This window comes from Accipiter gentilis, chromosome 31, assembly GCF_929443795.1.
Source record: "Accipiter gentilis chromosome 31, bAccGen1.1, whole genome shotgun sequence".
Classification (NCBI taxonomy): Eukaryota; Metazoa; Chordata; class Aves; order Accipitriformes; family Accipitridae; genus Astur; species Astur gentilis.
Window position 1 is genome coordinate 3,199,835 of NC_064910.1, and position 24,692 is coordinate 3,224,526.

General features: G+C 43.7%; 1 protein-coding gene across 1 annotated transcript in view; it reads right to left on the bottom strand.

Moving 5' to 3' along the window:
• The window catches only part of GAS6 (growth arrest specific 6), a 41,377-nt gene extending 22,301 nt beyond the window's left edge, over positions 1-19,076 (bottom strand). The window contains exons 1-4 of the mRNA XM_049834090.1: positions 18,734-19,076; positions 18,068-18,234; positions 3,832-3,856; positions 2,968-3,030 (exon numbers count right to left, since the gene is read on the bottom strand). Of these exons, the coding sequence (XP_049690047.1) occupies positions 2,968-3,030; positions 3,832-3,856; positions 18,068-18,234; positions 18,734-18,803 (325 nt within the window). The 5' untranslated portion in view covers positions 18,804-19,076. The remainder of the gene's footprint in view (positions 1-2,967; positions 3,031-3,831; positions 3,857-18,067; positions 18,235-18,733) is intronic.
• Positions 19,077-24,692: the final 5,616 nt, after the last annotated feature.

A 24,692-nucleotide genomic window follows, 5' to 3' on the forward strand; every position in this document is an offset into this window, starting at 1 on the left:
ATCACTGCCCCGCTGACACACCGCTGGAGGTGGAGGAGTCGGGGAAGGAGAGGCCAGGCTAAGATGGAGATGAGCCACAACAGAGCAGCTCTGATCAGCACATTTCTTTTCCTAGACAGACCAGAATCTGTATCCATTAAACGGAATGCTTTAGGTATAGTAAGCCAAGTCTGGTTTTTTTGAAGCAGCACAAGCTAAGTCTCCCAGACACGGCAGTGTTTTCAAAGTCCCTTGATAAACAAAACAAGTCAACAGGGTTATGTATGACTTACCTGGTGTAACCTCAGGCTTCTGACTCTTTCCCTCAAACTGGATTCTAATGTGCCTTGCAGAGCCAGATGGAAATAACACTGGCCAGCAGAATACCACCTTATCACAACCCATGGTAAATAGCAGGAACAACCACAGACATTTCCATCACTGTGCTGATAGTTTGGTCCTCTTATCATGAGAGTTTGAGAACATGAGAGACAGTCTTATACTCTCCTGGTGGCTTCACAGCTGGGTAATTCTGCCAACTTCGTAGAAGGTGCTCCTGACTTACACCATTGCAAGAGAAAATGGAGCTTTCGTTTCCATTCATTTACATGGCAGATTTTAGTAAAGCTTTTAAAAGTAATGAAGAGCATGTCCTTTTTGCATGCTTTGAGCTATGTCTGATAGCACATATATAGCTCGTAAGTGCGGACAGAGAATGGAACTACCAGTTCCATTTTTGAAGTTTGTATGGAAAGAAGACTTTACCCAAGTACACTGACTGCTGCTTCCAGTTCGCTGCTCTGTACCGTGAATTTATTTTTTACATTCACAAAATGGTGCAAATTAAAACTTCATTGGGCAAATGCTAGGTTGTGAAGATTATGACACTCACTATTCAAAAGGAGAAACATACAACCTAACAAAAATCCCACTGTGTTTTTTAAAGCCACATGCAGCTTCATTTCCAAAAAATCCTGTAGAGTTTTCCAAACACTTACAGAATCAAATCCCTAATTCCTAGCTGACCTACAGGACATCTTTTAGAAAAAGATCCAGATCTGCAGACCAAAGTACAGGTATTTGTGTGTAAGGTAAGCATCTATCTGCAAAGCAATTATCTTAAATTCTCATTGCAGTCAGTGGAGATCTAGTCAGTACAATAAAGAGTCCGTAGCATGATTCAGCTCTCCTCAGAGCAGACACAGTTTGGTCAGTGGAATCCCTCTAGAACCACCGTCTCCAGATTAACTCTCCACTGACTGTGATGGGAATACTGGTCATGTAGGCACCCATGCTGGAAACACTTGCATCTACCTCTCTGAACTGGGAGCTGAATCCTACCTGTAACCCTGATCCAAAGATCTTATGAAATTAAGAATCCTCAAACACTCTGCTAAGCTGTCCAGTCACTGTCACAGTTAAAATCTGCACCTTATGGTATAAACTGGTCTAGCTAATTACCCTCCAGCCCTTAGGCTGTGCAATATCTTTGTATGCCAGATTAAAAGAGCCTTTCGCTACCTTGTTTTGAGAGGAGAAAGACTGTTAAGAAACAAAATTTAAATGTGTCTTGCAGGCACAACCCCACAGAGCTACATAGCTTTTTGGCAGCATCTGTGAAAAATTAAGACACACACTGGAATTGGCCAAGCACAAAGCCTGTCATTCTTCCAAGCGCGTTTCAGGCTCCTTCTCCATTACTTCTCCTGTGAATTGACAATGGCTAGCCAAAACTCAGCCATTTAAAAATACTTTAATATTTTAATGGGGGAAAATATTATAATTTTATTTCCAAACCACTGCATCTGCAATGGGCAAAAATCCCTAAAATCAATTATTCAGCTTTTATTTTTTCAGATTTTTTTCATCACTTGCATTTCTAAAATACTGATTAGCTGTTTGGAACAAGTGTTCCCAGTTAATACCACCATTTTCAGCAGAAACTCCTGCCTCTTTGCTGTGCCATACACAGGAGCAAAAGGAAGCATTCAGTCTCTCATCCTGCTCTGAACTAGCTGGCATACCGCACCCAACATGGGTACCACAGGTCCGAGAATTCCCAGCTCAGAGGACTCTAACATCCATAAGTGATACTGCTGCATTATATGAGGGCAAGTCTTCACATACCACTTAACCTTGGAATTCACTCTTCAAAAAAGGTTGCTGTAATGCAGTTTATAAATGTGAAAGGTCGACTAAATCCTGATCCTGCCTTGGTAGCACAGGTATGAACACATGACTTTTCAAACTTGGTCACAGTAAGAGACTGAACCACAGGGGTACAAATGAAAATAAATAGACATACATGCACTTTTCTCCCCATTTGAACTGAACTTCCAGAACTTATTTAGAATATTTATGCAGCTTTATACCTTTAGCACTGCTAAGCTTCAAGAGGGAACAGGAAAGGTACTAGACGAGTTCATTAAACTTTGACCTCCAGTGTTAGTGATGAACAAATGTATCAGTCTGACTTCCAAATTTATTTGGATTTTTAAAGGTTGCAATATTTAAAGCAGAGTCACGCGATACGTAGAATTGATTTCCTTAATGTAAAGAAGTCCGACACAAGCCTGGGTTTGACTTTAAGCTTTTTTTAAGGTTCTTTAACAGGGATGAGCCAAAGTTAGCATTCAAGAGAAAAGAAAAAGAAAGGCCAAGCATAGTGTACAACCTTATGGTAAATCCTATTTCTCGTCCCTCTTGCTTCTCAGATTATTCAGACCTTGGAAACTGGTGGGAAAGAAATGTCTTGCATCATAAAATACCAAAGCACTGAAACATGCCAGTGAGATGGCAATAGGTTATAAAAAGGAAAAGGTCTTGTTTTACTGCTCAGATAGGACAAGTGATATGGAGTCTCAAGCCTAGAGAATAGGAAGACCAATACTAAAATACTATCAAAAATGGAAATAGCTGAGCTGGTCCCACTCCTTCAGGTAGAATGACAGAACATTTAACTACAACATACAAAACAAAAATGCTTACTATGAACGCATGTAAGGAAATCTGGACTTCTTGTATACGGCGACCCATATTTCTGAATACAAGCTGAAGAACAGAAAATGAAATTGTTGTTATTATTATAAAGATGACATGGCAGCTGTTCAAAGCATGTAAAATGATACCTGGCCTGCTGATTCATTAAGCAAGGCTTTGGAGGGTGGGTGCAAAATCTATGCAATATTATAATCTCCCAGATGCCTTAAAATTCTTGAAGTTCATTAAAATTTTTTAGCTCTGATGTAGAGTTATAAGCCATCTGAAAAGGATGATCACTTAACCAGATGCTACCATGATTCTAAAAGCATGTAAGTAGCTACTCAAATTTGACTTACTAAATCTCTTTTAAAAAAATCTAAAAAGCACATGGAGTTTTCTCAAACCATTGGCATTTGTGATCTTAAGTACTACAGATTAAACACAAACAGAAAACAATATAATGCCATGACTATGATACAGTCAATAGAATAAGCCAGTAGTTCAATCAGTAAAGGCACTGTTTTTTTTAACTAAGGAGGTTAGTTAATCGCTAATTTAATTAAAAGGGGACAAAGGTAGAAGACTTCAAATTATTTACTAATGCTGCAAGCTACAGATATAAATGCAACATCAACATTTCAACATGCAGAAAACACAGAGGATCTCTGTATGCAAATCTATACATAAGCAAAAAACACACCTCAAAACCACATAAGGAATGTACAGTCTATCTTAAAAGCTAGCACTGCATGTTTATCTCGATCAGATTTCCATCGCTTTCCTTAGCAGAGAATTCAGCTGTGACAAGCTCCAGTATTAGGCACCACATACCAGCACTGCTACAATGTGAAAGTAAAAACTGCAACTCACCCAAGTATTTCGGGTAAAAATATTCCTGTAGGAGGAAAAAAAAAAGCAAAGATTTATTGAATAATATTTGCTTCTATTGTCATAATATTTAAGAGCTGCTGTTAGTTTGGTGGTCTTGCCTGGCAGTTGTTTAACAAGGTCCAAACTCCAACATCCTAATTTATTTTTATTCAGAGACAGCAGCAGCAGCACAGTATCATACATGCATTTTGTCTTTTGAAAAGGGAAGAAACATTAGCTCCAGTCTCAAGGTATTTTCTGACGACAGCTGACTTGGGAAGTGGCAGTGGCTGAGCACGAAGCCACGTAGCCGCTATCCGAGCGGTAAAGGTGCTGATGATGGCATGAGGTAGGGGAAGGAAGAGGAATCCACAGACAAAACCCCAGAGGGAAAGTACAGGATGATTTAGTCACCCAGCACCTCCTTGAAGGCACTCTGCTGGTGCAGAACACGGGCAGCACCCTAACACCACAGCCACTAAAATAAAAGGGTACCTTTTGCTGGTACAATGAGCACCCTACAACTCTAAGAGCACCCATTGCCACACCACTCACTCCATCACATCGTGGAGACAGTCGGCTCAAAGAAAGGAATAATGAAAATGTGCAAGTGAGGGGAAAATTGACATCCATTAATCTAAAACCAGACTGCAAAAGGCATTCCCACTCCTCTTGTGGTACACGGCCATGGCGTTACTGTTCTCTACCTTGTGCCAACAAAGTGTAGCCATACAGTGAGAGCAGCAGTTTGCTGATGGGATGTGGATCTAACCTTGCATGTTCGAAAAATATTTAGCCTCGTGAGCTTGCCAGTCGCATGATTTGTTTGCACCAACACAGAGAAACAGCAGGAAAATGCAGCTGTGCTGCATGGAAGGGTGGGAGATTGGCCTAAGCTGATCATTAAACCACATCCTTAAAAAAAATACAAAAACTTATGGCCAGGAAAAAGCATTTCTTTCCAACTTCACTTCATACTGGATTTCATAATCTATAAGTCACTAGTTCAAGTGCTGTTAAAATTGTAATTGGGGCATGCAATGCCGGAAAACTTGTGGATGTATTTTTTTTGTTAAAATAAACCATTTCTCAGCCAATTATGAAAGCATACACATAGTATAATTCTCTCTCATACAACATGATCAGTTTTCATATAACACTATCTGCAGTGAGATTGGGACAGTAAAAATCCTGTATTCTACAAGATTAATTTGGTCTATACAATGTGCAAGATAAGAAACTATTTTATCTTCCCCTCCTACGGCAGATGTTCGGTTAAGCTCATGCATATATACAGGCATGTACATACAACAGAGACAGGCACACACCGTGATTCAATTTGACCTGGACTGTCTAATGCAATCAATTACATTGCTGTCATTCATCAGAAAAAACCCCCAATCACTTCTGGCAAATATTACCCAGTTACTGAAATGCACCATGTAAATATTTAACCTAAATCACGAGAGCATCAATAAAGAAGTAGAAGAAGTACCTTACACTTATGCCAATTTTCAATTCTGACATGAGGGTAATAGACTTGGCATCTTTTGGGGCTGAGCTTTGTAATATCTCTTCGGGTTAACAAACTGAGCAAGGAGCTTACAACTCACTATGGTCCCCTCTCCCTCTTTTTTTTTTTAGGCTTAGTTTTGGAAAAGACAAGTCAAAATAAAAGCAAATCTAAGCAGTCTAAGTATTCAGATGAGTTCCCAGATGTGCTATAACCACAAACTGAACTTCAGCCAGCACTCGAGGAGAAAAAGATAGTGGCATGTGATGAAATATTCCAAATATTTTTTTCATTATTTCCCCTTTATTCAATATACGTCACGAGAATGTGCAGATGTGTTCAACCACCAACAGGATAATCCAGACACTGGCAAGAACAATGTTTTCTGCACTCACAGGACAAGAAATAGGAGCTTTCATATTCATTGCCACCAGCCTAATAGCTCAAAGTCAGTGATGGCAAAGGCATAAAACTTCCTTTTCTCCTTGACCTCTGATGAATGAGTTGAGAGCTAGAAAAGTTGTATAGAGTTTACATTTAAATGAAAGATTAAGGTAACTAGTTATTTTCATTGTACAGATAACCTTCCAAATGCAAACTGACTGTACATGGATTCAACGCCAGTTAAACAGCAGAAGAGTGAAACTCCAAGACACTGTACTACCACAAGCTTCATTTCACAAGGTGCATAACAGAGATAAGTGATTTAAACAGGAGGCTGTTAATAGAAAGTTAACCCTTCTTTCCCCATCTTCCTCATTTGCTTATGTTATACAAAACTACTTGCTGATCAGTAGCACCCCTCCAGGTCTACAGGACCTGCTGATAATACCATTCTAAAATAAAACATCATGATTTCAGGTTCTAACATTACTCATTCTTGTATGACTAACTTCTCATTTTTCTCCATAATCAATTTTCCTTACAACAGGCTTCTGGAAATACAATGGCAACGTATTTCCATTCAGCCAAAAGATTAATCAAGAATGAAGGAGGAATGATTATTCACCTTGAGAAAAGGAACTTGCTTAAACTGAAAGTAGCAGTCCCTTTTCAAAAAACACTGATGAGAAGTTTTTCCAGTTAAAAATTAAAGTTGTGCCTAACCTGCACAGAAAGACAGCCAGACATGCATTACGTCTTGTGTGAGCGCTCAACTCTACAATGCCTTTTCAGTCGTCTGTGCTGTACTAAGTCTTAATGACCCAGAGACTTCAGGGAAGATGAAAACCCTCTACAGGGTCAGGTCCCTGTTAAAAGTCTGAGTCTCATCTTCCCTCCACCAGAAGTCTTCAATTGTATTTTCAGGATCCAACAAAAACGCCAAGAGAAATGCTTTGAGGCTTGCTAAGAAGGAGTTAGCAAAGATTCTGTTACTCCTTTGCTGATTTCTCAACTAGTCTTCAATTTCAGGCTCACCAAACATCTCAGCATCCAGAACGCCACCCAATATTCACAGGATCAAAACACAGGAGGTTATTTAACTGTGACCACAGAACTACAGTAACTGTTAAATTTTCAGCTTGGACTCCAGTAAAAGAAGTCAACATTTAAGTGTTGTCAGCCCTTCCCCTTTGGATTTGCTTTCCTAATTACTGCTGAAAATAGAAGCAGGAGCAATGGGCTTTTTAAATAAAAAACTATAAACAAATACATGTTGGACATAAACATCCTCTGGATAGGCTGCTATACAGACACTGACCTCACCAAGCTCTCTAACCAATCTGTCCAGTAGTAAGGTCCCAGTGCATGCAAGACAAAGACAATACCTTGGCAGAAGCACCAACCTCCACAAGAGACCCAACCTTCACAAATGTATCTTCAACAATTTCAACCTCTGTGCCTGCTGCTACCAAGAAAACCTTAATGTATTGCCACCCCTCCTCTTTGTGACCCATCACACCTTCTGTCCGATTCCCACATATCAACCAGTAGGTCTCGGATGCCAGAAGCTTCAATGGTCAAGGGCCTGGCACCGAGACACCCACAGCCTGCAGACCGGCACGTAGTACGAATTACACACCACACGCCATGTGCCAGCAGAACAGCTCAGCAGAGAACTTGGGTTAAAAGGGAGAAACAGGAGAGACTGGGAAGTGCCTCCCATCTACACGTCTCCACCCTTTCAGAGAAGTGGAAAGGGCAGCATGAGGCCGGTCCCTCCAGGCAGGTCCTGGCTTGCTTTTTTCAGCTCAGTTCAAGACCTTTCCCTTGCTGTCCAGGAGACAGAGCTGTGCTTTAACAAACGATTTAAGCTCTACAGCCCCCACTCTTTTCACACGAACACATGGACATGCTAGAAGCAAGTCTTTTGATGCACTCAACACAGTTACTGGTTTCCACAACAGTAGTGCAAGTCCTAAGAGTACATGCTTTTATTTCAGGGTAGAGTGACACCAAACACTTTTTCATGAGGTTAAAAAGTTCCTCTCCCACCTACATCCAGAGCTTATTCCTACCCTTCTAACACAGCCACTACAACACTTAGTGTGGACATCTAAAACAAGAAGAAAACATGAGTTTAAAAGTGTCCTCCAAAAAAACAACCCAAAAAACACACTCCCCAAACTCCAGGTTGTTCATTTTTTATATTTGCTTTTTCTTCTTAAGGGTTGCAGTGGAAGTTAAGAACAGTTTCTGTGGAGCCACCCCCAATACCCTGCATTGGAACAACTGAGGAGAACAGCAACATGAAGGTAAGAATTCATCGGAGGGCTGTGGAGTTGAAGGGGCAGAAGTCCCTGCCAAAGGAAACCTACAACGTGACTGGGGTCACCATTTATTTTCAGCTCTATGGCCAAACTCTCCCTTAGTGGTAAAATCCAGAAGTTAGTGAAATTATATGGGGTATGCATTAGTCCCACTGCATTTTTAGAGAAGATGGAAGAACACCAAATCAGAACAGGCGTTAACATGAGTCACTGTATAAAAATAACCCTTCTGAAAACATAACAATGACCCTGTCTACACCAGGAAAATGTTCTCACTGTTGCTTGAAGTAATTGGCAACACTGGAAACCTCAGCCAAAAGGGCCTGCCAACTGCTTCTGTTAGTTTTTCTTGAGTATTAGGTCAGGTAAGCCTGATCAGCACTGAGTCTAAACAAAAGTCATGTTTGAGCTGCAGTGGCAGCAGATAAAAGATGTAGCTTGCAGAAAGACTCTTCATGGTCCTGGGCAACTGGCTCTTGGTGGCCCTGCTTGAGGTGGGGGCTTGGACCAGATGACCTCCAGTGGTGCCTGCCAACCTCAACCAGTCTGTGATTCTGTGACTGCAGCACTGCTAACGCCAGAGGATCTCACAGACACGTCTTAGCAATGGTAATTTCTAAAAAAGCACTTCCTTAGTTACCTAGTTACCTCTTAGAGAGCAGTGACAACTCCCATGGTATGCCTTTTTCTCATTTCCATATAATGACTCTCCCTTTTCCTCTTTCCTTCAGGACTGAATGTTTGTCTTGGGCATGGCCTGACCTCCCCCTTTATAAATGTACTGCATATTTCCACACTGCGGGCCCGCACTATCCTTGCAAAGAAATAGCTGCTACCAACCATAATTGGCTATAACTTAGTTTTTGACAGTTGTTATGACTTGAGCATGCAAATCTCATTAACACTCAAGAGCTCTCCACATTTTTTTAAAATCAGCCCTAGGCTTTTGATGCATAGAAAAAAATCATGCTGAATGATTAGGCCTCCCTCCCATATGGTGTAATTAAACAGTCCTGCAATTCAGAATTTGAAATATGTAGAACGTATAGTTATAGAGGTTATGCTCAAATCAATGCCATGTTGCTTGCACAGGCTTTCCTTCTCATTGTGAGGAACCCTACACTCAGGTTAGTTTGCTTCATATTTTGCTTGGGGGGGGATCTGCATTCTCCATGCAAGGAGCAGAAAGTACTTCTCTCCACAATTTGGCAAGTGAGGCTTTAGAGAAACAAGCAGGTCACACTGCAGTCCAAAAGCAGCCTCCAAGCCTCATCACCTACCGCCAAAGTTACAGCCGCTTAGGGTAGCTTTTAGATTTTGTGTCCGTTTGCAAAGTATCCACTTCACAATGTCCAGCTATTCTGGTACGCACAAACTGTGACTGTCCCTTCCACCAAGTTGTTGATCTTTCCAAACTAGAAGCATTCAAGACCACCCTCTCCAGCATCACCCATTTCATAGAGACTAGGCATCTCTGCAGAATCCCGAAGGCTGGAAACCAAAAACATCTATTGTCATAGCTTCCCTTGCCCTCTTCTGAGAGGCAGGACTATTTCCCCAACAGCTTACTGAGGTGCCACTTCAGCAAAAGATGTTGCTCTGCAATGAGGAAAAACCCAGCAATGATTAGAATGCACAATTACAGGGAAAAAAAGTAATGAAAGAAAAGAAGGAGAAAAAAAAATGTTCCTGCATGCCACAGGCAAGCAAAACACATACGTTTGTGAAGACGTGGGGGCACAGAGAGATGATTTCTATAAGTGGCCTGAGGCAGGGTTTGATCGGATAGTAACGGTGTGAAATGGATGTAACTGGTGCCAAGGACCAAATATTCCAGCAAAAATAATTTGTAGAGTGATTCCAGTGAGTTGGTTGCATGTGCTTTTAAGTTGTTCTTAATGCAATCCAGTCACAAATGCCTTGAGGTTTCCACCACTGCTTCATGATTGAAAGGCTGCTTTCCTTCCAGCTGTATTAAAGTGCAATTTGAAAAGGGGATCTTGATTTGATAACAGATCTTCACTCAATGTTGCTTGTTTGAATACTTACTTGTTGCAACAGTTACAATATTTGTATGTGTGGTTAAACTATCACTCACTTAGAAACTTCAGTCAAATTAAGCAAACCGGGATCTGACAAAACACCTAGCATAAGTAAAAGGCTGTCTCTCTCCAACATCCTATATTGTGTCATGACTCTGCAATTATTTAAGCCGTATTTAAAATAGAACAGATTACATATTCCATCCAACATGATTTAAATGTTTGTGATCTCTTTTATAGGCTCTGTAACATTTTATCCACTGAAGTGAAAAAATACTGTATTCTTCCCCTTCCTATAATTTAATGATATTGTTTCTTAGGATTTTGCTTACTTGCAGAGGTTGCAACTCACAGTAACAGCGTTCAGCCACTTTAAGGCATCACTGGATTTATTTGGCCTCAGAGGGGACAGGCAAGCGAGGAATAGGGAAGTGACATCTGAGACAACACTAGGCTCTTGTGACAGAATCTGACCTCATACTTCCCTGTTCATTATTTTAACAACTAAGTAGATTTTGCTTTTCTGTTCCTGTCCTAAACGTTTTCTGGAATTGAACTAGGACTCCCTGTTCCAGGAGTCGGCCAAATGTGGTAGCTCTCCAGATGCACATGATCTTGCACACGGTGCAAGCAAGACCTGTTCTCTTTTTACCTCTTCATTTACGCACCCTTCCGTCCTGGCAGCTGTGAAGAGTGCAGACAACACCAACACTTGTCCCCCTCCCTGGGTATCCTCCTTACTTTCCACCTTTGCTCTTCCTCTGGGTCCCACTGCCGATGCTCAAAGGAACAGGAAGAAAACCCGAAACAATAAATACGGAAACTTCCCCACAGACACGTGCATGTGCGGAGAGCCTCTAGAACAGCCGGTCATAACAAAACAGTGACGCAGGTAGAGATACAGAAGGGAGACCTGCTGAAAAACTTCGATCAGATTCTCCAAGGCTTGGTTGTTCAGTCACTTCTTTGACAGCACGAGCCGTGACGACCCTTTCTGCTTCTCCCCTGGCACCTGGCCTTCCCATCCTAAACCCACACCGTCCTTTCCACCGTGTTGGCGCAACCCTTTGTAAAGCTGTGTGGTGAACTGGACCAGGGAACTGATCCAGCTGCAAAATGATAATTTTTCTCTCCAGACTACTTTTCTTTAGATCGGTTACTTAAATCAGTCCATGCAGTTGCACAAATTGCTGTGCAGGAAGGATGAACAGAATAGGCAAGGGTGTTACTTACTCCAACTAGATCAGCTGAGCTCCCAATGTGAAACTGAAGCCTAAAAAGCAATGTGAGTGGAGGAAAAGTAAACCTCCCTGTTCCTTCTCAGTTTCTTCTAAATCTGACAGTGGTTCCATCCTTGTTTTTCATACTTATTAGAAAGTAATTGCTGTAATTCATTAAGTTCACTTAGAGTTAGAGCGTACATGAACCACAACTGCCAACTGATACAGATTCAGTGTTTCTCTTATCTGTTTCTTATGCAGCTGCACTAACAAACTGTATTAATTCCCAGTAGGCTGCTCCTCTTTTTTTTTCTTTTTTTTTTTAATTTAAAAAGAAAATTAAATGAGCCCATGGCCACAAAACTGTTTTCTTCATTTTTTAATTGGGTTTTTCCCCTTTCACATATTTATTAAAACTTATTGTATTCCCTCTGAAAAACTGACTTACCCAAACTTTATCTGCTTTTTCCACTACCTTCCTTCTTGACCCAAACCTGTATAATCCCCATGCTTCAATTTACCATTCTTAGCATCTTTTTCCATCCTATCTTCAAAGAGCCCCTCAGCGTAATATTAGCCACTTTTGTCTTGTTCCTTCCCTCCTGCTGCACAGGAGGTTTAGCATGTCGTACTTTTGTGATGCAGTGTTTCAGTATTTCCAGGTCTATTCTGAACTTCTGGGCTAAACTCACACGAGTGGAAACAGATGACGATCGGGTAGGCATGAGTCCAGCAGAGTTGATGGAGCTGTGTCTGCTTCCACCAACAGCAAACGTTGCTCACCCGTCTCAAAAACTTTTGACAAAGCAGCATTTAGCTAATAAACATACGACCTGCCTTCTAAGGCAGGCAGAAGTGTTTTGGTCACCCTCCTGCTACTGAAGTCCACCACCACAAACAAATGCTGTGTCTGTACCACCAAGTAGACAGATGTACCCTGCTCCACAGTCCCAATCTGTTTGCCTTCCAGATCAGTTAAGCTCACTGGATTTTGGTACGACGCTGTCCCATCCTGTGCTTCCTTTATAAGAAACTACAGGGAGAAGGAAGAAAGGGAAGGGAGAACACAACTGGTGGACACCCAGATCCCATCCCAGCTTTCTGCTGGGATGCCACTGTGGCATAAAGCTGGACACTCAAACTTTTGTACTTCCTTCTTCTCTCCTTCAATCCATTCCTGGCCAAAAGTCTAAATCTCCCCCTATTTTCTTTCTCAAAAATCTATTAAGCAGGTACCACTGTGCCTGGGAATCCATTCTTCCATATACTGAGTCCAAGCAGGTTAAACCATCAGCACAGAGTTTTCCGGTAACTCTTTCCCTCTCTCAGATGAATTCTGCACCAAGAAGAAGATATGTAGAAATTTATACCAGCTATAAATCTAGCCCTTCCTCCACAATCTGCCAAAATGCCATAACAAATCAGTATATTGAGAAGAATTTTCACAGCAAATAAAACCAGGTCTTTGCCTGAATCCAGAAAGGAATATTCTATATAGGGATGGTGACATCTGTATTTAACGATGATATCAGTATTTTGTATGTCTAGACTACACAACATTCACTAAATTACTCAAAGAAATTTTACACTACTTAATTCTCCCAGTAACCCCTCTCCTCCCCCTACATGCCTTCATACTTTTCTGACTAGTATTTACAAATGTGTATCTACCTTGCTATTCTTAGAAATAAGACCTAAATATTGTCTGCCAAGCACCCCTCCTAAAAGATCAGAGTGAAGTTTGGATGACTCTAGTCTGTGCATGCAGCTCATCTGTGTTGTGTCATGTAATGGAACAAATAAAGAAATAAAACCAATGAGTCAGTAACACTATGAAAACCAACTAAACTGACCCTTATCACACCCTATACATTGCTTCATCTGCATTTCAGTTTCTCGATAAACCCAGCCTCGCAGAAAGAATGCTGACATTGCTGGATGTTTTGTTAGGATCAGTAATTTTCAAGACATGACAGCAAAAAATCCCCCAAAAGCCTGGTCTGGTCTCACTGCTGCCCTTGCTGTGAGCGGCAGACTGGACTAGATGAGTGGACTAGAGACCTCTTCAGCCCTCTTCAGCCCGAGTTACCCTGTGATTCTCTGGCAGTGTTTTGTTATCTGACAAGCCATCAATTTTAACAGCAGTTTGGATGCAAGTCCCTCAAAAAGCAGAAGAACTCTTCATGTGCCTGCCTGTGAATGGGATGTTCATCCTGCATACATATGAAAAGTGGCTAGCTTTCCAAGGTACTCTATTGAGGGACAAATCCATAAACAGTGAACACAGGTGGCCAGGCTGACCTATGTCAGTGCTTCTGGTGGGCCTAACACCTTTCAAAGTATTCAGCATGGCAATGTCCATGGTGACCTGCAGGAAGAGCAGTAATTCTTCAACAGTAACAAGAGCAAGAAAGATGTGCAGTGACGGATGATGTACTGATAAACTGTGGTACCAAACAGTTAAGTGGCTGCGTTCAAACACCTCCCCTATGCTCAGCCTTTCAAAACAAAGAAACTTCTCACACAAGGACACTTTCTTGCTGTATTTATTCTTCAGTGAAATCCAACGTTTTCCAAGAACGCCAGCAACTATACTCACTTCTGCCCTTTGTTTTACATGCTTGGATGGCCACATTTTTAGAATAGGTCAACCAAATTCCAGAGCAGTTTTATCAGTCAGTTAACAAGCTGTAATACCTTGACTGCATACCAAGGTCAAATATTTCTGCAGTACTGCTTTTTATAAGGCCTCATCAACATTTTAAATAAGATAACATTCTTATCTCTACATCCAAGATGTTTTGCAACTTCATCCCATCTATCAGACCTAGCATATCTTTTTAATAGATCACATTTAGAAACAGTCCTCATACCTCCCACGAACATGTTTTCCGTCCTTATTTTTTCCCACCATATTAGCTTTTCATTTTTCTGTTTGGTACCTCTAGCATAAATGAAATTATAAAACAGGAACCATCCCAGAATTCTGCAGTAGTATCCAAGGATGTTATAATCAGCTTCATGAAAAAGATAGGCTGCAAGACTCATTAACCCAGGCTCACACTTGTTTTTACCATGTATAGTCATACAAATGGCACAGACTGAGTTTTGTTCTGCCTCCTAAAAAAAAAAAACAACAAAAAAACCCACAGTCTAAAAATGTTTCAATTGATCTTCCTTCCTCCAGTCTGGGCAAGCTGATATTTATATTTTCCGTAACATAAAAGACAAAAGCTGCACTGGCCTGCAAATGAATGGGTATTTAGCCCCGCCTAATACACTATTCTTAGCAGTTGATCTAAGTAATCACACACGTGGCAACACCCGCATTCAGGTTTCAGAGAATGTGTATCTTCTGCTGACTGCCTGCAGATGTTGCTTTGGAAAGCTGATCCCTGAAACAATGGAAGGCATGGAAAAAGGGTGCTCTGATACAGGTACACAACATTTCATTTCTGTTTACTGGTCTGTCCAGTAAATGGGTATCTTTCCGTAAAATGTTATTCTTGGCTAGATGTTATAATTGTCTGGATCAAGCTCTGGTTTTACCTGGGAAGCATCACGCAAGCTATGCTATAACCTTGCTTCATCTTACCTGAACTACTGCAGCTGTCTGATGAATCAATTAATGCAATTTCCTATCACATCTTTAAGTCATAGTTCTTGAAACTAGGCCTTAGAATTCTCTTCAAGGCCACAGGAGAGCTAAGAATGGCAAGGTTTGTAAGGAAGACTCATACATTTCATTAGATCATCTGATGGGGGAGACAGGGAAGAGAGACAACACTTCTGTGATCACATCGCAAGCCTTACCTGAGGTTGAACAGAGAAGCAGCAAGCTATTAACTAATCTCAAACTAACTTTCAGCTGTCAAGGCTGAAAGACCACTGCTCCCATGGGACAGTAAACAACCAATGCCTACATTCGTGCTCATCTGGTGCTTTAAAGCATAAAACCTGGGAGATGCAACAGCACAGATCAGCAGTGCACTGATGCGTTCCTCACCGCTTGCCTACCGCGAGGGTAGCCACAAGGCTCAGTGCAGGACAAGAAGTGCTGCAGCCATTTCTTTCTGCTACAACCTAAGTAGTTAATCCCTGTGACCAGGTTCAGCAGGCAGAGACAAAAATTTCAGCCTTCCTAAACTACAAGGAATCATCAGCTGTCAACAGCAATCTGTACATTTCCCTGGTCAATAAAAAGTCCTCACTTTACCAGCATAGATCAGCTGCAGCCTGACAATAGGCTGAAGCATGACTGCATTTACTGTAATTCCTCAAACTGCTAGGCATTGTTTATCAACAGTTTTCATCTTCCCTGAGTCAAGTCTGTCTCAGCTAGCTTCCTTCTTCTGTCAGTCACCAGGACAGGACATACAATGCAGCATCGGTGAAATGACAGCATGATAACTTCCAAGTGTTTAAGAAACACTTCTATTACCTCAGGTGCGTATTAATACTCTGTCCATCAAATCCACAAATGCTGCCAGAAGAGTAGTCACCTATGCCTTACAAAGCACTGAAGGCTTCCAACGGGTAGAGTAATAACAGCCCGCATACATGACCTCTGCCACCGTGCATTAGAAAACTGCTACTGAACAGCAGCTGCTGCCTTCATGTCACATACTGATTGCAAAATGGATAGGAATGGCCACAAATCCCCCCGATAGGCGGTGGCACACTTGCTTCCCAGTCAAATTGAAGCAAAGTAACAGCAAGGAGTAGGACACACTGCACGTAACAAGCAAGTTCACAGCTCTTGGGAGGTTTGTGTTTCAGAAAAGGTAGGATCTTATGTTACTGTAGACCTAAAAGTATTATAAAATACAGCACTTTGGTGTAAAGCGCATGTAAAATAAGCAAGGGGGCACAGACACTAGAAGCTCATCTAGCCTTAGTGGTATTTCTCCAGAGGTTTTCAGAGCTAGAGAGAGACCTAGCTGCAGTAACAAAGGAAACGCACCAAAAAAATCAAAATCATTTGCAATGACAGAAAGTTTGCATTGTCCTGCAAAACACGCTTAAATGGCATGACTGGATCTTAGAGAATTTATATTACATATTAAAAGATTTTAAACCAAAATAATGTCATTATTTTCATTACAGTAGGAAAACTGTATATGTTTTCCAATACACAAAATAAGTACCAAATACTCTTAAAAACCCCTGACACATTTACATAGCCTACCACCCCCTAAACTGATCTATTGACGCATCGCCTTTGGCTACCTTCTTGGCCAGAAGCCAGTTAGCAAAACTGGTGACCTCAGATCACCTTTTATCCAGAATGCTACAAAATCACATTTGGGATTATTTTTTCCTGCATTTGCTGCTATATGGAGAATATCTATACTGAGCTTAAAGTTATGTTATTCAACGTGAATATGAAAATAGTTATGCAAGCCACTCTCACCACATTACAGTTATCCATATTCTGTATTAGCTCAGTTTTACAGGACAGAAGCAAACACTGCTGCATGCAGATGTGACTGCACATACACGCAAGAGGTGCACCGTTAAACACTGCCTGGGCAAGTGCTCCGTATTAAGCTCTAAATTAAAGATTGTCAAAAAGAAAAGCCAGCATCACAACATTTTTGCCGTACTTACTACTGCCTTGTGACAAGCTAACTGCACTCTATATCCAGTGCTGAGCCTGCTAATGAAGCACACATGTCAAGACTTGTCTGACCAAAGCATAACACATCTCCCGAGTCCCTCCCTTGCCTGTGGTGTGTGTGTGTGCCTCTGTGCGCGCACACACACACACTATCTCTCTCTCTCTCTCTCCGTCCTATCTTCTCCCTAGAGCACCATACCATTAACAGGAACACGCCGTGCAATATCAAGCTTCAGTCTGAACACCAAGAAGAATCTACTTCCCACTGCTAAATCAATGCCAGATAATCTCAGCAATGAGAGAAACCTATCCAAAACAGCGTGGAGAGGAAGTGTAAAGTAACTGGAAGAGTAAGCCAAGCTTAGTAACGCAACACAACTGCATCCACACGCTGTCCAAAGTGCAGAGAAGTCTGAAGTGAAAGTCAGCCTTGAGAAGACTGGGAAAGCCAGCTCCACGTGCGGTGTGCAGGCTGTAACTGCGTGAATCCACGCTTAGTGTTAGAAGTGCAGCAGTACCACGTTCCCGCACACGTGCTCTCCTGCTGTTGTAGTGTCAGGTCCCAAACCTACCGATGCAAAAATGCTGACCAAGCTGAATATGGCCTAAAAAGGATTAAAGCGTGTTTACGACATACTTCTTCTGAGAAACCCCCATGCTGACCTGCGCCACACCATCAAGGGGATTTTAAATACAGCTGGGATGGGAGAGTGAAGGAAAGAGCGATGGTAAGGCATCCAGACAGAGAAGCCCACAGCGTTAGGTCGCACTTATCTGGCTTCGTGGATTTACGCTGCAGGGGAACAGGGCCCTTCTGCTCTCTGGAGACAGCGGTCATGGCAGCAGGCACCAGGCTGGGCTGCTCACCCAGGTCACCCTCATCCAGGCCAAGCCACCCTCACCCAGGCACTTCTAACTGGACAGGACGGACGGAGCCCTTGAGCAGGCCGACTGCTAGTTACACCCTGTGGCTTCCAGTCATTCCCACCATGATTCTGGTCCCTCCTCCTCCTCCTCCTCCTCCCAAGGGCTTCCCCAGCTGCGCAGGCAGCCCCAGATGGCGGGAAGGAGGGCGGGAGGGCAAAACCACACAACCCACCCAAATCCCGGCGGCGGCTTTGCGCCCTTACCGTCTCGGGGTCGTTCTCAAACACCTCCCGGGCCTCCTCCTTGCTGCAGTGCTCCTCCACGCACTCCCTCTCCAGGTGCCCTTGCTTGGTCTCCTCAAAGATCTGGTACGCTCGACGCTGCCTCTGCCTCAGGAACTGGGCAGCCTCCGGGGCGCGCAGCAGCACGGCTGGGCCGCCGAAACCCGGGCCGGCGCGGGGGGGGGGAGAGGGTCGAAGAGGAGGAGGAGAGGAGCAGGAGGAAGGAGAGACAACGGCGAACAGCTGAGCCCGCCTGGCCGCCTTCTACACCCGCACCAAACCGCCCGGCCAGGGGTCACCGACCGCCTCGCCGTGTGGCACCGAGCCCCTTCCCTCCCCTGCACCCACCCCCCCATAACGTGGGTCGGCGCGGCCCCCTCACGCCGCCGGCCCCCCTCACGCCGCCGGCCCCCCTCACGCCGCCACCTTCCCCCCTCACGCCGCCACCTTCCCCCCCGCCCCAGCCGTGAAGCTGCGCATCCCCCGCCACCTTCACCTCAGCCCCAGCGTCCCCGTCCCCCCCGCCCCGCGCTCCCACCACACGGGGCCGGTGGGCGATGTTGGGGCGGCGTGGGCGGGAGGGACAGACACCACCCCCCCCCCCCCCAAACCACCACCCCCCGCCGCCGCCGTCCCCTCAGTACTCACTCTGTGAGGAGTCCGCCGCCAGCAGGACGAGCAGCAGGGCGGCCCCGAGGGGAGCCGCGGGATGCGGCATGATGCGGCGGCTGGGGCCGGGGCCGGGCGCTGTCGGAGCGGAACGGAGCTGGGCGGCGGCAGCGCGGGCGGGGAAAGCGCTGCTACTGCGGGAGCTCCGAGCCGGGGAGGGCTGCTCGCCCGTCCTACCCAATCGTTCGGCCAAGTCACCGCCGAGCCCCGGCTGAAGGGACACACCTCACGGCGGAGGCAACGGCCCGGCCCCCTCGTACCTGCCGGGCCAAGGCCGCGCCGAGCCGCGGGGGGAGTATTTAACGGGGAGTCGGGCCGATGGGCGGACAGCAGGGCCCGGGGAGCGGGGCGGGGGGGGGGGGGAAGGCGGGTCCCTTCACCTCCGGCCGGGCGCATCTCTGGAGTAGCTGCGGGGCTCATCGCCGGAGAGGGAGAAGCTGGCAGCCGACCCGGTCCCGCCTTAAACTAGGAACCTCTCCCCACACCCCGGTAACGTTATTTATTTGCCTCACGACCGCGTTTTCGGTTTGTTCCGCTCTTTTAGGGTAAACTCCTCGGGGAAGAGGTGGATGTGGTTTACGCCGATACGTTGTCCTTTGCTGTCCTTCGTCCGTCCGTAGGTACACGGGACGCGGCCGATGTGGGAAGCCCCGTTAGCTGTAAGACGGGCCTGCGCTTCGACCGCCTATTGCCACCGCTTCAAAGCTGCCCCCGTCCTCCGTGCTGCCCTGCAGGTGGGGAAACGTGAGCGGCAACTTGAGTAACACCAAATCCATGCGTTCTTCAAGGTGACTTTAATCGTAGAATCGTTTAGGTTGGAAAAGACCTTCAAGGTCATCGAGTCCAACCGTCATCCATGCCCGCTAAACCATGTTCTGGAGTAATGGCGTAACTGGGGTGAAAAAAAGAACTCGTCTAGTGTAATTTTAGTATTTAGGCGTATCTAATACAGACTTTGTGTCTCCACAATAAATTGCTGCGAACATAATGTGGCAAATGTAAACAATGTATTTATATTACATATAGTTGAAGTAAAGCACGTGGAAGCATAAGAGCCAGCCTGCTTGTTCAAAGCAACCATCCCTAGGCTCGTATCTTCTCATCCCTAGGCTCGTATCTTCTGCCTGACAATGGCCAATAGTACACATATAGGCAAGAGGTATAAAAACACATCAACCACCATGGAGTGGTCTTTTCTTTCTGTTTTCAGCTTCTGAAGTGCGGAGGAAGAGCTCTCTCTGGTAAAAACTGTGTCCGCTGTCACGTTAACAGCCACAAATATACCTCTTCTCCATGAATTTGTCAGCTTTTTGGTCCGCTGTTACTTCTGGCCTCCAGGAGTGGCAGCAAGGTCCCAAATGTGCACAAAGGCTAGACAGGAACTTTTCCCCAGCAGTTTTATTTCTAGTGCTTAATGATTTTCTAGGGTACTTGAATTTTCATCATCTAAGAAATAATGAATTATCATGCCCTGTTTTCACCATGCCATTTTATAGACTTCTCTCATATGCTTTCAGAACCATCCCTTTTCCTAAACTATGGAGCTTTGGTCTATTATTTGTTTCCAAAGCCCTTTGAGCTGGCATTGCTCAAAGAGGCAGTCCCACCAGTCCCCGTTGCTTGTTCCTGTCCTTTGCTCACATCCACTTCTTGCGCTGACATGCAGCGAACCTGATCAGAGTAACCCAACAAAAATGATTAATTTTAATTCAGGTCAGTTCCCCTACTGAGTTGCTGCACAGCTGCACAGACACCAAAAGGCAGAGGCTTTCAGGGGTGGCAGTGAGTAGTCGCAAGTGAAGGGAGCGTGGCCCTGCTCATTTCAGCAGCAGAGCTGGCTGAAATGGCTTGTGAAGCTATAGCTGCAGGCAGAAATTTCCTAGGACTGGCTACCACTTTCCTCCCTCCGTCGTGTGTCCCGCTGCCCACACCCGGAGATGTGGCTGTGCCATTTCAGTTTGCTCACATGGCAGAAAACTCTTCCCTTTTTTCTGTGCGTGTATGGATTCTACCAGGTTCCTGTGCTGAACCAGCTCGGCGACAGGACGAAGAGGCGTGGAGTGGGATTGCAGCAGTAAATCCGTAGGCTGCTGTGGGATTGCAGCCGGTGCCCCTCATACAGAAGCCATTCCCCATCTTTGTTTTCATCCTTCTCTGTATCTTTTCTATTTATACTTTTCAGATGAAGTGGAGAAAACTACATGCAATATTCAAGATGTGGGTTTGCAGCAGCACTGGCCTCCTTTTGTCTTACTTTTGTTTTTTCTTACTATTTCCAAACATTCCGCGGGTTCCTTTTTACTGCCTGACCTGTTCTTTTCAAAGAGCTATGAACGAAAGGTCTGAGACCTCTTTCCTGAGTAGAGTTGCTATTTTCCTGGTGGATACATATAGTGAGGGTTACCTTCCATGGGTGCATCACTTTGCATGTCCATATATTAAATTTCACTTGTCATTTATCACCCTGTCACATTAAGAGTGCTATCAAGCGATACGGCTGAGCTAATCTAACAGCTTCTTGCTACCCAAACAGGTTGTGCCACTCACTCTTCCTTCCCTCTATGCTTCCACCCTAGCCCTGGATGCACAATTCTCCCTCCCCGATCTTTGTATGGTTTTGTCACAGCAAATCAATTCAGCTCACTAAGCCAACAGAAAAGTATTTCTTTTTCCTAAAGGTCTTCTGAAATTCTTGATTGCCAGTTTAGGATTTGACCGTTCAGACAAATTTTGTATTATCTGCCAACTGTCCTCATGGCGTTAAACTTCTCCATAAAATTTCTGAAGATGTTGAACAGCAGAGATTTTTGTGGGTTCTGGAAACAGATTGTGTAATCTAATGATGAGTTTCTTGTCTTTTAGATGTTTTTTTATCCTTTTGCTTTTATTCCATATGAATACACTTCGCAAGTCTGTGGTGAAAGACCAGGTCAAAAGCTTTCTGAAAATCCAGCTATGTAATGTTATCAGAACCATCCTGATCTATATAAAAATCACTCCTTGAACCTCTAATGGGTTTGCAAAACATGACATCCTAGTTGATATTCAATGCTGATTCTTCTCCAACATGTCATTCAGTTTATTAATACTATTCTTTATTATAGTTTCCAGTAAGTTGCCTGGCACAGACATCAAACGCTGATCTGGGTGAGCCCAGAAGTCTTTTTAACAGTCACATTTTCCACCTTCCATTCTTCTGGCACTGTAACATTTAAGGCAGATTTAAGCAATGAGTTGCATAAAGCACCGGTTTCATTTTCTTCAGAATTCATGGCTATATACCATCTGATCTCAGCTATCCCAGTGAGGTCTTAGGGAACATAAAAAACAGGGTAGAAAAATAATGCAGAAAATATTAAAACAACATTGTATGAACTGCTTGTACTCTCAGCATGTCCCATTTTAGGCTCCCTTTTGTGTTTGAAGTAGTCTAGGCACAGAGCTTTCCAGATGTAAATCTGAACCTGTAGGACTAGATTGCATTGGTTTCTAGGCACTAACCAGAAATATGCCCCAAATTTAACAAATTTTGAGAGAAGTGATTAAAAATACCACTAGAAGGTGTTTGTTAAAGACCAAAAACAAAAAAAATAATTTGCCAGGTAACAGAGCTTGAGTCAGTTATTCCGAATTCTGATGACTATCAGTTGGTTCATCTTTCTTACCTAATCCCAAACCAAAAAACAAGGTAGCATTTGCCTGTCAGTGCGACCAGCACATCCCTGTGAGGGTAAGCAAGCTGATTCCATGGTCCTTGACCTGAATGCCCTGCAGGCTGGGCACATGCCATATATGCTCAGCACATTGAGATCTGGAACTTGCTGCTTAGTTGTGTGAACTACAATTCACAGCCTGATGCCAGGAAGTAAACTGGAGATTTCAAGGACAGGAAGCGCTGAACTGTCGTCGTCCCCTCCGCGCCTGTCTTGGTTCCAGGTCGATGGGATTTCCTTTCATTAGAGGTCAAAATGATGACTTTAGGCACCAGCAAAACCAAATTGCTCACCTGGGCAGTGGTACCCCCTCTGCGGCAAGCGAAGCCACGTGCAAACTCCTGAGTAGAATATGCCAGTGTCCTCCATGTGTGATCTGTCAGACGAAATGGCACTGAGCAAAAGCACCAGAACGCCTGCCCCAGCCTACGGTACATTGTGGCTCCCTGTTTGTTAAATACCGCTGCAGGTCATCGAAGGGATGAGGTGGGCATGGGGGACCAGAGGGTCTCTTTTCTGTGCAACCTGAGTCACCACGATGCACTTAGCACCGAGCACCTGGGAGGCAGGAAGCCCGACAAGGCTGTTTTAGTTGTCATGGCAAGAAGAGGTTGCAGAGAAGGAGAAACTAGAAGAGGTCCTTACATAACTGACTCTGCTTTTTACTTCTTACTCCCTTTGAAAGAACAGCTTTGAAAAGAACAGCTTTGGAAAGAACAGCTTTGAAAAGAATAGCTTTGAAAAGAATAGCTATGCTTTCCTCCATTTAGGAAAAGACCTCTGGATCCCTGGGATCCAACCGTTAGATTGGGGAGTTAACTTCTTTGTCAGGGGAGCCCAGGCCCTTTACCACGTGCCTGCCTTTGCGTGTCTGTTATCCAGTTAAGGATATTACGTTAAGGTGTAATAGATTTCTTGCCTGAGGATAAAGCGCCTATCATACGATCACTAAATGCTTCTATCATATCTCTTTATGTTGCTATTTGGCATTAAAATTCTGTAGAGGTCGAAAAACATCTTGATTTTCACCCACATGTGAGCAGGCAGGGAAGGGAGCTCAAAAACTGGAACCACTGTGGGCAGACAGAGTATATATAGCTTTGGGATGTCCCTGACAGGTAATTTACATCAAAAAAGCAGCACTCCAAACTGTCTTTGCACACACACACACGCACACACAAATTTTGATGGTATGGAAAAATCACACAGAAAATCCTTACTGAAACAGCATCATTTTGAAGAAGAGCTGAGGATTTGTATTTCTGCTTCACCCAAAGATGAAAAAGCTCCTATAGCAGTGTGTGGAACTTCCCCAGATGGACCTAAGTTAATGAGAAAAAGTATGGGTTACCAGGCTAAAGATTTAAGATTTCTTATCATCAGCAGCAGGAATTGAATGCCGAGTGCAAGACAGGAACCTTTCATGGTACCGATGCAACCCCTGCTGTTTGGGAAACCCAAGTGATGGATCAGGCTGGACCTTCTCCTAAAGTGCGCTGACACAGATGAGCTGGGGCTTTTTGCACAGCCCGCACTTTCCTTTTTAAAAACAACAGAGTTTGAAACATGTCAGCTTCACTTAATGTCTGGCTGTAAAATGAATCAAAATAAATCAAAATTGTAATCTGTTTGTATTAATGAGAAGAGAAAGCTGGAAGGGTAAAAAAATAATAGGATGCAAGCCTTCTAAGAAGATTTCAAGAGACTCAGTGTAATGACGGATGGTCAAGCAGCTCCGTTAAAAGATGTTACTAATGCATGTGTGAAACCTTATTCAAAAATACAGATTGATGTAACATGAGAATGGCGATAAAAAAGGATCCATCAGAAAGATGAGAAACTGCAGATAAGAACAATTAGAAGCCATGCTTTGATTCAGGCTATTTTCACATCCCTGGATAAATATGAAAAATTACTCTCTCCTCTTCCAAATATAAATCCTTCCTGGAGCCACACAAATATGTGTCTTTGTTTAGATCAGGCCAATGTTTTTGTGGGAGGATGTGAAATTTCGTCAAGAGGTCTCCAATAATGCTAATGGCATAAAATTCCTCTTATCCAGTATGTTCTAATTAAACATTTTCTAATAATAACAAACACAGAAAAGGTCCCATTATACCGCTTAGCTCTTTTGAGTGATTAGCATATATTAACTCAATAAGAAAAGGGTTCACTTTCAAAATATGCTTAATTTTAGTGGAGGAAGAAATGGGTGAGAATAAGCA